A 15,862-nucleotide genomic window follows, 5' to 3' on the forward strand; every position below is an offset into this window, starting at 1 on the left:
GTAATGTTTTTAACTGATTATTGGATTTTAACTTTGTATTGTAATGTTTTTTAAATTTTGTAAGCCGCCCTGATCATATCCATGGAAGGGCGGGATATAAATAAAATTTATTATTATTATTATTATTATTATTATTATTATTATTATTATTATTATTATGTTTAGGTGCACCAGCTGCAGAGTGGGCTGTTTCTGCTTTTGGCAATGCTGCAGAGAAACGTTGTGCTCCTGCTGCAGAAAATTAAGTTTTGCAATGGCGAGATGTAGAACGATCCTTTCTGGATGGACAGGTTGCTCACAGAAGCTGTGGCCAGTGCTTTCCCAGACTAGGAGTGTGGTTTAATGAGTGCTGATATTAAAGAGCAAACTGCATTTTCCTCTAAAACCAGCACATCATATATACCTTCCTTATCCAGTTGCACCTTGAATTTCAAAAGAAACCCTCAATGTAGCTTTCTAAAAACTGGAAGCAGCAATTCTGATCAGTTCCAGTTTCACAATGAATATCTAGCGTTGCCCACAGCAATTCCAGGGGATTGGAAATGACTTCCAGAGTTGCCCAACCTGGAGTTAGATAGAGCAGCGGCCTAGGTTACTGTAACGTCTCTGTAAAATCTTTTAGCACTATCTGGATCTGAGCTCCTACACTTACTACATCTAAGCAGCACTGTCTCTATTCTTCCAAATCATCCCTATGTGCCTTCCATTTGTTGTCTTTTGCACACCTGCAATGGTTTTTGCATTAGATTTTGGGCTGGTTAAGATGTTGCTCACTTCCTTTTAACCGCCAGGGGTTCCTCGGTGTGCAAGATGATTTTTAAAAAGCCAGGAATGTCCCCTAAGTAGTTTTTTCTCTTTCTTTCAGCTTGCAGATACAAACACACTCGGGAGCCTGAAGGACCTGCTTGAGTCTGCCCAAGTTGCCGACAAAAGGGTCTGGGAGTTGCTTGGCTGGGTTTTGTCCTCCAAGGCCTTGTGCATCCACAGTGCCAGCAAAACAGAGGTTAGAGTCTTATCATCATGGAAACTATGGCCTGATACAGACAGCCAAAATAAAGCTGCTTCGAGTCACTTTGGAGATATGGTGTTTCAATGATGCATGCATCCTATGAGTCCAGAAGCTGCACCAAAGCCACGCTCTAGTCCTAAGGACTGGAGTGCAGCTTTGGTGCAGCTTCCAGACTCTTAGGACACATGCATCATTGAAACACCATATCTCCAAAGTGACTCGAAGCAGCTTTATTTTGGCTGTCTGTATAGGGCCAAGATAGCTGAATCCTTGAACCAGTGTCTGTCAAACACAACTTTGGGTGCTGTGGGAAGTTCTTTGTGGAAGTCATGGATTCTGAAGAGGTCTGAGAAATTTCCAGGTTCTTAAAAGCACCACCATAAGTGGCAAAAAACACCTCCTTACCTAAGAAATATGGAATGCATGGGGTCACACACACACAATCTGAATCATGCTGTGGATAACACCCTCTCTATAGCTGGCATCTTATGTTCACAGGAGCCACCTGTTTTAATTTGGTCAGGTTTACAGAGGTACCTTACTTAGATTTAGTCTAAATATTTTGAGGATCAAAAGAAGTGTGAGGCACTGCAAACATGTTTTTAAATGGGATGATCAATGCCTTCAAAGTGAATAACCTTGTTGCATCTTAATGGTGTTGAAGTATAAGAAGATCGAAGAGCTGACAGGAGCACCCAGTGTGCCAGTTACTGCGCCAGACTTCCTGTTTGAAATCACCTATTCCAGTCAGATGAATGCCAAATTTGAGGAGACCAAGGCGGGGAGAGACCTCATCTATGCCTTCCACGGGAGCCGCCTTGAGAACTTCCACTCCATCGTACACAATGGGTTACAGTGCCATTTGAACCGGGTAAGGAACAAGTCTTGCTTGCATCAGAATAAAGACTCCCAAAGAGCCCTGTGCCATCAGAACAAAGCTGTCCAGTAGTTGGCCAGGAATGGCCAACCACTGGACAGCCTGCAGCAGGACATGAAGGCAGTGTTCTGTTCTACCCAGCAGCTGGTAATTCAGAGGTATACTGCCTCTGAGCCTAGAGGGCAGCATTGATACATCCACATCTGTGAGTTGATCTCCTTTTAAAGCATGGTTGGGCAACTACATGGGTTGGGACTAGTTTCCCTCCCAGACCTCCACCAGTGGATCACACGCATGCCCCAGCATCTCCAAGCGCCATTTTGAGAAGGACTGTAGAAGGAAACAGAGGTATTTGGAAAGTAGTACAGGATTCTGGAGTGCTTTGAGGGAAATAGATTTCATGGAGAGACTTTGGGGGCCGCAAAATGAGTCCCAGGGGCCACATGCTCCCAGTGGGCCACAATTTCCTATTTGCTGCTCTGTTCCATCCCAATGGAATAAGCCTTATCATGTTGTCCTTTATTTGGCTTAAACCCATAAATGAAAAAATTCTAAATGGCGTTTTTATGTTGATTTCTAGTTGCGCGGATATAATTAATAAGAATCACAATTGACCGTTATGGAAAAGGGAAGGATGCCAGGGAGTAATTCAGTTGATGTAAAACACTTTTCCGTTTCTCTCAGACCTCCTTGTTCGGAGAAGGTACCTACCTGACCAGTGACCTGAGCCTGGCTCTTCTCTACAGCCCCCATGGACTTGGCTGGCAGCAAAGCATCATGGGCCCAGTCCTGAGCTGTGTCGCAGTTTGTGAGATCATTGATCACCCAGATGTCAAGTGCCAAGTCCAAAAGAAAGGTGAGTCACTAAAATGTCCTTCCCTGATCTCATGTCCTCTTCTTCATTTGTTGGGCCTATAGTTCCCACCATCCGCAGCCAACACACTTTGGGGAGACCAGACTAACTACTGTTCAGTTAGTCCTTTCTTAAGTTCTCACTTGACAAATAGATCAGATTCTTGGGGAACCAAAGATAGCTAGTGTGGCATCCAGAACTGAACCCCTCACTTCCAGATTTTTGGCAGTAAAGTGCTCAGTGGGATATTGCCCTTCTTTCTAAAAGGACCTCTCTTTTTCCCTTCTTCTTTTCTGTAGATTCTAAAGAAATAGACAAGAAGAGAGCCAGAGTGAGGAACAGTGAAGGCGGTGATGTCCCTCAGAAATACTTTGTTGTGACAAATAATCAGCTGATCCGAGTGAAATACTTGCTAGTATATTCACAGAAGCAATATCGGAGGTGAGCACAGCACCGTTTCTCTACTTTTGGGGGAAGAAACTGCTGCATAGGTGTCTGAACCATATATTCCTTTCCTTGATTTCTTTCCCTTGATTTCTGTAGCTTCCTAGTCTGCTTCTTTACTTCCTTTTCTTTTGGACACGTGGGGCTGTGTCTTTTACTAGGACTCCTTGGGTGCTAATTTCTTACGTTGTATTGTGTTTATTAATCATATATTATTTATCCTGCATACTGTCACACAGACATTTTTAAAAAATGAAAATGTAAAAATAAGCATATGGTGATTGCTCATCCACTCTTTCCTCTTTCTCCCTCTTCTTGCAGGCCTTCTAGTCAGTCATGGGTCTCCACGCATCGCTTTGCTGTGTTGATGAGCTTGTATCTGCTGTTTCTGATCATCATAGGAGCGAGCAACTCTCCAGCTTTCCTTTACTACTGGAACAGGCTCTTTGACTTCAGGCATTGAACTTGGGGCGCTCAACTTCACCAAATGCCTTAACAATGTCAGAGACAAAAATTTGTTGAACTCCCCATCGCTCTAAATTTCTGCACAGATAGAGAGCTGCAGGGGGGGATGGACTTGTTTCTGCTGCCTTAGGTTCCTGGTATGCCTTTTAATATCTTGGTTTTTGTCTTGCTTCCATACCCAAGAGGCAGGGAGAGGCAAGCTCTTTCTTGCTGTGCTAATGACAAAACCAGGAGGAGTACAGGGATTTCAGGAAGGCCAATGCAACAGAACAACGACTGGCACCACATAGGATAAGGATGTCCAGATCTGGAGTATGTCATCCTCAAGCATGTAGCAGTATTTTAATTTATTCCACAAACAGGGAGTCTGCTCTTTGACCAATACCTCTCAGAGGTTCCATGTTCTTTCCAGCTTGGGTGTTTGAAACACTGAAATGTGGCTTTAATATGTGTGTTGTGTGATGCGTGCGGATGCATGAGAAGGAGCAGAAGACTTTGGGGAAAGCTCTTTTTCTGTCTGTCAAATACCCAAGCCAGAAGTGATTGTGTGACTCGAGAGCAAAACACACTACCCTTCGCCCTAGCATACATTTGATCTTGGTTTTTCCTCTCTCTTCCTGGTTTGACTAGATTGTGTCTCTCCTTTCTGTCTGTTGGACTTGTCAAGCTGAACCTTCTTCCTTGAAGAGAACATAGTTAGCTTCAAACAAAGGGCAGGCCACCCAATTGGAGATCAGAAATGGGGAAATTAAGGCCTCCAGAGCATCCCTTGCAGTTGGGGCATAACCAGTTGCATCTTTTACTTTGCCTGCGAGTGAAATTATCTACAGTCTGGGCACCTCTAGTGTAGATCAACCAACCCTTTAGTAGTGCAAGAGATGCTCAGAATTCTTCTCATGCATAGCTTAGGGATTGGAGAAGGAAAGGCACTTCATCTAATTGGAAACCAATGTGGAAAAATAAACATACATGCTAAATTCCATTTTTAGCCCCAATTAAAAGTAGATCCATTGAATTAATGTCCCAAGCACTGACATACAAGTTGCTATTGATTCAGTGAGTTGATGTCATTTTGGACTAACTATTCGAATCCCGGCCATAGACTTAAGAAGCCGCTTTGAGTTTCCTTAAGAGCACCTGGAATCTGGCACCAGCAATGGCTTGCATTTTGTCTTTTCTGGTTCATGGGAGGCAAACAAAAGAGTCCCTTTGAAAAGGCCATCCTGAAAGTTGTAGCTTGAAGCCTCAATTCTGCCATGGATCTTCCTTTGGGCAATTTGCCATCAGTCACGGTTCTTCATTTATGAAGTGGGAGTGATGCCTTGCAAGTTGATTGTGAAGGCCACCACAAAAGAGATGCTCAAGCACTTTGGACATTAAAACTGCTATATCCATGGGAAATAATGGTGTCTGTTTTTTATTGTAAGAGGCCAAAAGAGCTAAGGAACTAACCTTAAATCTTGAGAATTTAGTACCTCCAACCATTCTTTCTCATCCCCCCCCCATTACCCCACACTTCCCCTAGATCCATGCTGAACAGCAAATGTGGCAAGGGATCATCTATTTGACATTTGAGTCCAAAGTGCAATCTGTGTAGCAGAGAGCCAGCATGGTCTAGCAATTTGTTCTAGGGCTCAGGGAAAGCCACTGGCTGATCTTGGGAAAGTCACACTCTTTCAACCTCAGAGAAAAACACAGGCAATCCCTTCTCTGAAGTCAGAAATGACTTGAAGGCACACAACCACAACAGTCTCGTATGTCTCTGCTCCGAAAACACTTAAATGAACAAACAGAAGCAACCAGAGTTTGAAGAAGTTACCGCTTCTGACTGTTGCATTGAAGATGAGGTGACCAAATGCCATAGCCGCAAAGGAGGACAAGACACCACAAAACATCGGGCACTGAAGAAAAAAAGAAGCTAAAACGCTAATATAAACATATTCATTTCATATGGTTTATTTACAGCTATATTACACATAACTGTATTTTATTATGTACTCGGCCATATTTTTCGGATGAACTTACCTTCGTTGAAATGTCTTGTTGGCTTGCAATATACTTGGAGAACTCTGAGCAAAACAAATGCTTAAAATTGTACAGAGTGATTTAAAAAGTGCAAAAGTAAAGCACGTCTTATTCAGTTTTAAACTGTCTATTCATTTGTATTTTTTCCCCATTTCTTCTCTCATCCCTCCCGCTTCTTCCTCAACCCAAACTGTACACTTTCTGCTTCAACAACCTAGATCCTCCTTTTCTTTCCACACCTCCATTAAAGAAAGAAAAACAAAACCACCCCAACCTTGTCCTCCTTTCCTTTGACTCTCCAATGCAATAGTTTTCATTGGACTCTCCAAGGCAATACTTTTTCTGCAGTCATTAAGGTGCATTGTTGCAAGGCAAAACATTTTGGTCATGTTTATTGCTTGCCGAAAACTAGCAAGCCCTTTGCAGCGGCAGTGGCAGTAATAAATGTATTGAACTGCCTCTTGACATATGGCTCAAAATAGAGGACATTTTGGCACTCCTCCCAGACCCCTGGACCTAAAGCTGAAATGTAGGACATGTCAGGGAAAAGGAGGACCACTGGTCACCCTGACTGGCAATTGTTCATGGGAGGGTTTGGAAACATCTGTCTGCTGTACCATGAAAGAATAGACTCCCATTGCTTGCAGGGATGCCCAGCAAATCCAGATTGGAAGCATCAGGCCAGGAGACACTACTTTGTTCAGTATCCTTAACTAAATTGCCGATCTAGAATTGCAGACAACTTGCTGAGTTACCCACTATTAATAAGTCACTTTTAGTGTCACTATTATGACATTGGGAAACACAGGGAAATGCTCTCTTGTTTCCTCCAGTGGGAACCTGTGGCTATTTCCTCTCCACGCTTTCATTGTTCAGACTGAGCAGACAATCCCACGAATGAGTCGCAAGCAGGCAACCTGTTTGGATTTCAATGGAATGGGCCCTTACAGCCATGGCAAGCCATGTGAAAGTTACAGTAATTCTGTTTCTGTTCCAGCCTACTTCTGTTGAATGGCATGGAGAGGAATGTAAATCAAATCCACCATCAGTGTTCATTGTATGGGCCACATGTGTTTGGTCTTCCTTGCATGTGTGAATAAGGCACTACAGAAAAACCTTTCACATCCTCAGTTTAATGGAGTTTCTTCACATATTTAGCAGCTGGCTCCTCAAGTGCATGGTTATTGCAAATTGCAAGTTCAACAGGCATGAGGATCTCTGTCCAAGGCTGTTACTCTAGAACACCGTATGCATCGTCCCTCCATTGGAAACACTTGAAGGGTGCTCACCCTGCCCATGCTCCTCTTTAATTTTCAGTTCCAAAATGGACGCAAGACTCTTCTCTTGGTGGGTCAATGTCAACTTCAGGCTCTTGAGGCACAGCTTCATGTCCTCTCGGAAAGACGGGGTGTATAGCCCATAGATGATGGGGTCCGTGCAAGTGTGCAGCAAGCCAAAGAGAAACAAGAAGTGGTTAATGTACTCCGGCATTTGACGGATCATGTCAGGCTGGAACCAGTACCACAAGCCCAGGAGGTAATATGGTGTCCAGCAGATAATGAAAGAGGCCACAATCAAGATGGTCATGGTAAGGGTCTTCATGCGGGCCTTGGAGATGTGGTCATCTTTACCTCTGGCGAGACCTGTGGGATAATCTCAGAGGGATCAATTGGGAAGAAAGTAAAAGGTGGCCAGTTAGATTACCACCCGGGATGGGCTGGAGGGTTGGAAAGTGGGAGATGAGGCAAACGGGACAAAAGCATGGAGAGAAGGAATGGTAGCAGATGTTGGTTAAGACCCAACAATTACACTAGTGTAGCTATGCTGGTGTGTGTAGTCTTAGTGTCCATGCATGACAGCTTCATCTCCCCAATGCTCACAAGGGCATCTGGAAGCAACCAACAAGCTCTACCTGTCCTTTGATTATAGGAATGCAACTTTCATCAGTTATCATTGTACCCAAGAGTGATGAATGATAGAAGTTGCAATCCATCAAGGTGGCAAGAACAGCAACCCTTGTTGGGGTGATGAATTGTAAAGATCTCTCTTCAAAAAAGCTGAAAACAGTGTGCAAAACTGCACCTTGGATAGTTCCTTAGAGAGCCAGCATGGCATAGTGGTATGAGTGTTGGACCAGAGTTCGAATCCCAGCTCAGCAATGGAAACCCACTGGGTGACCTTGGGCCAGTCACACTCTCTCAGCCTCAGAGGAAGGCAATGGCAAACCTCCTCTGAACAAATCTTGACAAGAAAACCCCATGATAACCTTAGGGTCATCATTAATCAGAAACAACTTGAAGGCACACAAGAACACGGTCCCTTTAAATTTTGATTAACTGCCCTATTGACATGGGTACTCGACATTGTCTGCAGGGTCAAACTTTCCTGATTTGTGCTCTACTGTATAGTAACTCTAATGCCTTTAACTCTATTTTTCACTGTGGAGCTGGTCCAGATGGGTATTTCTTTGGGAGCAATAGCTCTTGAAAAGGGGAGTCTACACTAGATAAAGCCCCTGGGCACCACTTTCGCACCATTTGAGGACCATGCGCTCACCTTGGTTAATTTTCAGCTGCTTGCTAATCTCAAACAAGATGCGGACGTAGCAGACGACCATGACGCTCAGAGGAGTGATGTAGAGAGTGGTGAAGGTAAACATATTGTAGGTGGTCTCCTGCCAGCGTTCTCTGAAACTCCCATGCGTCACGCATTGGGTGAAGTTGACCCCTGGGATGGTGTAGAGGTGGAAGAGGAACAGCTGGAATGGATACAAGGAAAGGTGCTTAGATTTATCTGCAAGGGCAAGGTGCTCACAAAAGCCATAGAGCTGGAATCAGTCACCACTCCATTAAGGGACAAGCGTTTGTAGAATCATAGAACCGGAAGGGGCCACATGGGCCATGGAGTCCATCCATTTCTTCAGTTTCCATAAACCATTCTTACAATGGCTCACACATCTGTGCAAAAGAGACCTTATTGTGGAAATGCTCTGGGGCTCCAACCACCTGAATCTGTCATGAGATCTGCAGGTGACAGGCCTGCCATAGAAACGCTGGGAATGAGGTGTGATGGGTTATGCAGTGGAAATTGTATTGCTAAGTCTTTGTTAGCTAAGATAATGCTGGAAGAGAGGCAAGCAAGAGCCAAGCCCATTCCAGGGTTGTTTCCGTGAAAGAAAGTGTATCAACAAAGAAGGGGATGGGATGAGAATGAGAAGAAAAATGTGTTTATTAAAATAAGAAATAAGCCTGTCCGAATTTTTAAATGGTGAGTTAGGCACTTTTAAGGTTTCCTGGTCAGTTCTGACAATCAATGCCACTGGACTGGATCTTGATAAGGTTTTCTGAGTTTTAAACTCTGAAGCCTGGATTTCCGAACTTGTATCCTTCTGGGCTTGACAATGTTGCAATGTTGTTGGACTGCAACTCCCAGCCTACCCAACGATGAGGAATGTTGGGAGCTGCAGCTCAACAACACTGCATGAGTTACCCATCCGCTTTGAGGGTTTCCTACCTGGGGAGAGGCCAGCAAGACGCTGAGAGCCCAGGCCACGGAGAGCATGATCCGGTTGCGATGGCTGGAGTTAGCGAAAGAGAAGGGGTGAAGGATGGCCGAGTGCCGGTCCAAGCTGATCACCACCAGCACCAGCGCGGCCGAGTACATGGCAAAGAGCTTGAAGAAGTTGAGAAGCTTGCAGAGGACGTCTCCGGCGTACCACTGGATGGTGATGTTCCACACGGCGTCCAGCGGCATGACAATCGTGGTCACCAGCAGGTCGGCCACGGTGAGGCTGAGGATGAGCCGCTGGACGTGGGATTTCCGTCTCTTCCGCGTCACGCTGTACAAGACCGCCCAGTTGCTGCATGCCGCCACCACAAAGAAACAGCTGGTGACAACAACCCGAGCCTTGGCAGCGAGGGTGAAGGTGGGCTCAACCCAGGCCTTGGGGCAAACGGAGACGGAGGTGTTCTCATCTGCAGCGCTGCATCCTTGGAGATCGTTCATCAGTGGTTCTCCTTCCGTCATTCCCTGGAGAAAGAGACACAGGGAGATTGTTTTAACAATGCAGCATTGACATACCTGTGTGTGTAGCAAGGTAAAATGCAACGTTTCAAAATGTATAATTTAAAAAACCCCATTCAGAGAGCAATGGCCAGATCAATACAAGGAAGTGCAGAGTGCCATGTAAAATTCCAGTAATTACAGCTCTGTCAATCAATTATTTAAATAGAAAGTAAAAACAGATGGTGATAAACAAAACAGGATTGAGAAAATGAATATTAAAGGTACAGCTCTGCAAAGACAGATTCCAGCTAAGCCAGGAATTGGCTGTGGGTTTCTTTAGCGATCATGACGTAAAACCCACAAGTGACCTTTAAAGAAGGAAGGCAAGTATGCTGGAATTGAAAATCCGAGCTGCAGAAAAAGACTGAATTGATCCACTGGCTGACCTTCGGCGGACATTGGAAGGAATCAGCCCAAAATTATTTTAAAGGGATGTTGCAGGACTTTTGAGACCAACTGTTCAAAAGAAGTTGTAGCATGAGCTTTCATAGATCTGTTCTGCTTCCTCAGATATGAAAAAGGTTGTAGCATAAGCTTGTGTAGTCCTGGTTTACGTCCTTTAATGCAAAAGAAATTGTTGCATAACCTTTCATAGACATGGTCTGCTTCCTCAGATGTGAAAGAAGTTACAGTGGTGCCTCGGGTTACGAATTTAATTCGTTCCGCGGCCGCTTTCGTAACCCGAAAAGCCTTCGTAAGCCGAAATGCCATAGGCGCTAATGGGGAAAAAGCCGCGGCTCTGCCGCGGCTCCATTTAAAATAGCGCCGGAGTTTTTTCGTAACCCGAAAAAACTTTCGTAACCCGAAACAATAAATCCCTATGGGATTTTTTCGTATCCCGAAAAATTCGTAACCTGGGTATTTCGTATCCCGAGGTACCACTGTATAGTATAAGCTTTTGTAGACTTTGCCTCCTCAGATGCATGGAGTGAACTGTTGTCTTGGAGGGACCTTTATAATCAGATTGTATGAATAGCCATAGAAATGCAGGACTTGTGGGTCTGGTGATGAGGTGGCAAGTCCAGTTTTAACTACGGTTGTTAAGGGACAGTGGAAAGATGTTGTCTAAGGCCAGAGCGGATGGATGACCATATGGATGGTGAAGAAAACATGGTCTGATTCCAAAAGAGTTTCATCTTAGTGGTGTCTGACAGCTTCCATGTCGGTGGAGGAGTGAAACCATGCTGGGGCTTTTATGGAGTTGTCCAAAGTGCCAAAGCCTTGAATTCATCCCAGTTGCTTTAGGCTCCGGAGAGGTCCTTTGCGTTTCGGACCAAACTGGGATCACATTCACCATCCCACTGATGTAGGAACCACCTGCCACCTTGTTTCACGCCCATTGATACAGCAAGACTGTAATCCGACATCCCCTCAGCATAGAGTAAATACTGTATCTTCATGGAGAGATATGCTGCATCAGTGCTACACAACCCCCACGCAAAGCCGCAACACCGCACAACAAATGTCCATGACAGTGTGCTACTGGGCCATGTGAAATGCACCATCCCAATCTCCATGTTACTGTCTTTCACAATAGCCCTTGCACACTGCAATGTGCAACATTGTTGTATGCGCAACTACACTTCCACCATTCTCAGCAGAGCATTCCATTGCACTACGGTGAATAATTCGGCCACATGAGTAGCGCAACTAATGCATACAGAGGTCATCTACAGCATACTATCCCTTGGATGCGCAGTAGGCCCCTCGCATGACTGAGTAGCCAATAAAAGGAACACAAGACAGCACTCGGTAGACACCCAAAAAGCTATTCTATGTTGAAGTGCTGACTATTGCACCTGAACTGCCTCTTCACCTTGAAAGAAAACAGGAAGAAGTAAGCGCAGGTTTCCTTTCCTTACCCCAGCTGCTGCTGTGCTTCAAACTAGCTCTCTCTGTAGCCTTCTGTGTAGCATCTTTACTCTTCAGTGGCACCCAGGATTGGAAAGGTGAGCTACAGAAGTCGTAGCGCAACTAATGCGCCAAAATTTTGCCTTCTCTCCAGGTAAGACGATCATAATGCCAGGGGGAGTATTGCTAGAGTCCCCAATGAGAGAGAAAAGTCACTCACCTGCATCACCTGCAATCCCATCGAGAGCAAAGGTTTGGACTCCAAGTCACAAAGTGGTTTTGCCCAGACGGAGAGCACCTAGCAAAGCGGTGGAGCTGTGCAGATGACTGCAACACAGAGAGCTTGTGGAGACTATTTTTATACCCTGTGCAGCAGCCAAGATATTCTCCGCAGCTAGGGCTATGTAGCGCTCTTGTTTGGTTAGAAGAAATCAAAGCAAGGGTCATGCACAGAGACAGAGCCTTCTGCGTACATAGCATTCCGAGTGGGATAATACAGAGAATAATATGTACCTGGTAGAAGGGATTTCATCGTTTTTCAGAAAAGAGAGGTGGATGGAGAGGCAATTTGTTATTGCTACTATCCCCAAAGGTAGGACCAGGTCTAAAAGTTTTACAGTCAGCCCTCCATATTATATTTAATGGGACTTAAGCATCCATAGATTTTGTTATCGATAGGGAGGTCCTGGAACCAAACTCCAGTGGATAACAAGGGCCCACTGTATGTTACCGGAGGGTAGCTCCCAATTGAACTTTAGAAGGAATTTCTTGAGATAAGAGTTGTTTGATAATGGAACCAATGGCCTAAAGAAGTGCTGGGGTTCTCCTTTTCTGGATGTCTCCAAAAATTGGCTGGACAGCTCCCTAATGGGGATGCTCTTGCAGGAATTCCAGAATTGAGTAGAAGTTAGACCTGTAGCCATGGAGCCTCTTCCAGCTATATATTTTCCCTTATTCTAAGGACTTACCTTCTTCTATGAGCTTGACCATTCAGATCGTGCATTGAGTCTTATTGCAGGCAGATATAAGCTTGTTTCCAGGGTCATGCTACTTCCATATTCTTCTCTTCTGCCCCTGGCACCAGTCCTTGCCAGGACATGGTAGCCACCATCAAGAAGGAGGTGCAAATGGCGACAAATTCAATGGTGGACCTTCTTGGAACAGCTCTGCTGGTCCGGTCACCCGACCTGCAAGCGAAAGCAAGCCTGCTTGTGAAAGGCTCTACAATTCATTTTGACCTCCCTTGTGCCTTACTCACCATGAGGAGCAAAGGAGGAACAAGGCAGAGGAGAAAAGCCACAGCGACCTGTTTCCCCCCACTCTGCCTCTTGGAAACGTAACTAAATTCCAAGGGTTATTTCCCCTGCTAGGTTGCCATGGTCCTGTTTTCTAGATTAGGCCTTGCTATAATCCTTCTTTTATCCCAGAGGAGGACGGGTGGGTGACCTACGCTGCCAAGGAAGGAAGAGGGGGGCACCCGCACGGCTTCTTTGCCAGAAATGTCAACTTCGTATCAGTCGTTTCACAACAGTTTCCCCCATAACTCTATAGACATAAGACTGGAGTAGCACACATGAGCCAGATCTAGGGTTGCGTAACTGTCAACCTCCAAACCAGGACAAATGTAAAAAAAATGTAGGACAAAATTTAGCCCCAAATGTAGGACATGTTTTTAAATGGAGGACACACAAACAACTAAAGTAATAATAATAATTTTAAAAAGCATTAATATAAACACATGTATCTTAGGCATGCTCAAAATGGAGGACATTTTGGCATTATTCCTGGACAGATGGCCCTTTCTGGCCATTCCAAAACACACACGGCACACATTTGTGCATTTGACATGGCTTTATTTAACATGGCAATCTCTTGCATATTTCAGAGGCTTATTCCATAACCAAACCCTTTGGGTTTAACACTGAATATGGGTGAACATGGCTATCCATATTGAACATGTCAAGGTGGTTTAACAAGAAGCAGATTTGCCCTCGGTTTCAGGTTTCTTGCACCAACTGTACTTTTCAGAAGTGTGTACTTTCTCAAGAGACTTTGGTTTTTCTTCACTGCGCATGAATTTGTAAAACTCACAGCAACTTACATTGGCCATGCCTCAGAGGCTTGCTGATATCAAATATCATCACCATCATCATCATCACCACTATCATTGTCACAACAAGGCAGACTTGCTAGCATTAAAAGCACAAAAAACACACAAAAACACACTTTGGAAGGTCACACTCTCTTGGCTTCAGAAAGAGTGGGCACACGCCTCAGAAGTTTGCTGATATCACCATCACCATCATCATCATCATCATCATCATCATCATCATCATCATCATCATCATTGTCACAACAAGGCAGACTTGTTAGCATTAAAAGGGGGATTGGAGGCGGACACTTCCCATCATCCTCACAAGGCACAGCATGTGGGGAGGTCTTAGAGGACACTTCTCATCATCCCCAGACCAGCAGAGGTTGGGGGAGGTCTCCCTGCAGCCTGTCTGTGCCATTGGCCCTTCAAGTCCCTTTCTGGAAATTCCCAGAATACTTGAGCCCTCCTCCAGGGCCATGGCCATGTGGGTTGGTTGGGGGTGATGGGAAGCCTCTCTACTGACGCCCCTTTGTCGCGGGGGAGAGGCTTATGTACCCCAATGAAGTTGTGAGCTATGCTGGCAGTGGTATAATAGCCACCGGCAGGGCCTCCCATGCCAGACAGGTCACAACCGAAGGGTCTGACCAAGAGCGCCAAAGGGCAGGATGGGCTCTCTAGCCTTATGGCAACCATCCTAGGAGAAGGAAAACTCTAATCCCAAACCGGGCAGATGGTGCTCGTCTAACCCTCTAAGGTCAACCATCTATAAGAGAAGGAAACTCTAACCAAACCTATGACCCGAGGACCTCGCTGCCACTGTCCATGCTTGTCAAGGCCTCAGCAGTCGAACCTCTGGTTTAAAGGGTGAGGCCAGTTCTGTGCACGCTGCGCTCCACCACAAAAATCCATTACACAATCTCAAAGGATACATCCAATCTCTGAAAAAGCCCTGTAGCGATAGGCGAGGGACGAAACGGCAGGTGTAAAGATGCACTGGAAGCCGCAGACCCAACTCTGCATGCAGGCAGTTCAGGACTTTGGTCGCTTGAGACTGACCAGGGATGACAGTCTTGTTCAGCAGCATCCTGAATGACCAAGCAGCCTTTTTTAAGGAGAGCACTGCTTGCTCCATATGGAGAGGGGCCTAGAAAAGGTGGCCTGAAGAAAGCTCATCCCCAACAACCCGGTTGGCTAGCCGCGGCCAACGGGCATCTTCTGGTGCGGTCAAACAAAGACAAAGAGACAAAGGCACACACCAGCCTCCAAAGGTGCAAATAGACTAACGCTTGCATGCTGGAACATCAGAACCATGCAAGATTCTTCAGATAGTGGACATCCTGAGCGCCGTTCTGCCCTAATAGCACATGAACTGTCATGACTTAACATTGACATCGCTACTCTTAGTGAAGTTCGTCTCCATGAGGAAGGCAGCCTTAAAGAACACGGTGCCGGCTACAGACTCTACTGGTCTGGCAAACCCAGAACTGAAAAACATCTTTCAGGTGTAGGCTTCATGATCAAAAACTCCATTGCCTCCAAACTCGAAACCTTGCCAACAAGGCACTCTGATCACATTATCTCCTTACGCCTCCCACATGTTGTTCTCTTCAGTATATATGCCCCAACTATGCAAGCCGACCCTCCGGAGAAAGACAAATTCTACTCAGACCTACGTCACCTTATACAAAAAGTCCCTGCAGAAGACAAAATCATTATCCTTGGTGACTTCAATGCCAGAGTAGGAAAGAACTTCAAAGCCTGGAAAGGTATTTTAGACAAGCATGGTGTTGGAAACTGTAATGATAACGGACGCCTCCTGCTAGAGTTTTGTGCAGAGCAGCAGCTGACTATTACAAACACCATCTTTCAGCAGAAAGACAGCCTGAAGACAACTTGGATGCATCCCTGATCCAAACACTGACACCTCACTGACTACATCCTAGTGCACCAGAGAAATATTTGCAATGTCCGTCATGCCCGAATGATGCCCAGTGCAGAATGTCAAACAGATCATCGCCTCGTAAGATGCAAACTAAGGCCTGTTACAGACTGCCAAAATAAAGCTGCTTTGGGTCTCTTTGGAGGTATGCTATTTAAATGATGCATGGGTCCTAAGAGTCCGGAGTTCGCACCAAAGCCACACTCCATTCCTAAGCACTGGAGTGCAGCTTTTGGTGC

General features: G+C 45.3%; 2 protein-coding genes across 4 annotated transcripts in view; one reads left to right on the plus strand and one right to left on the minus strand.

Annotated features, from left to right (window-relative positions):
* Nucleotides 1-817: 817 nt before the first annotated feature.
* Nucleotides 818-5,796, plus strand: PARP16 (poly(ADP-ribose) polymerase family member 16; the record flags this gene model as incomplete). The annotated part of the gene is made up of 5 exons (XM_042474985.1): nucleotides 818-1,003; nucleotides 1,674-1,880; nucleotides 2,571-2,742; nucleotides 3,039-3,180; nucleotides 3,505-5,796. Coding segments are annotated over 5 exons (849 nt in total), but the record flags the coding sequence as incomplete, so codon positions are not given.
* Nucleotides 5,797-5,891: 95 nt separating this feature from the next.
* Nucleotides 5,892-15,862, minus strand: part of LOC121934450 (gonadotropin-releasing hormone II receptor-like) — a 65,235-nt gene continuing 55,264 nt past the window's right edge. For 2 of the 3 annotated variants that reach the window (XM_042474972.1, XM_042474973.1), the window contains exons 2-5: nucleotides 12,558-12,776; nucleotides 9,187-9,702; nucleotides 8,230-8,431; nucleotides 5,892-7,316 (exon numbers count right to left, since the gene is read on the minus strand). In XM_042474972.1, coding sequence (XP_042330906.1) covers nucleotides 6,910-7,316; nucleotides 8,230-8,431; nucleotides 9,187-9,699 — 1,122 coding nt within the window. In that variant the 5' untranslated portion in view covers nucleotides 9,700-9,702; nucleotides 12,558-12,776 and the 3' untranslated portion in view covers nucleotides 5,892-6,909. Of the gene's footprint in view, nucleotides 7,317-8,229; nucleotides 8,432-9,186; nucleotides 9,703-11,809; nucleotides 11,902-12,557; nucleotides 12,777-15,862 lie in introns of those variants that run through there. The other variant, XM_042474971.1, reaches the window with a different exon arrangement.

Source organism: Sceloporus undulatus, chromosome 6 (genome assembly GCF_019175285.1).
Source record: "Sceloporus undulatus isolate JIND9_A2432 ecotype Alabama chromosome 6, SceUnd_v1.1, whole genome shotgun sequence".
Taxonomy (NCBI): domain Eukaryota; kingdom Metazoa; phylum Chordata; class Lepidosauria; order Squamata; family Phrynosomatidae; genus Sceloporus; species Sceloporus undulatus.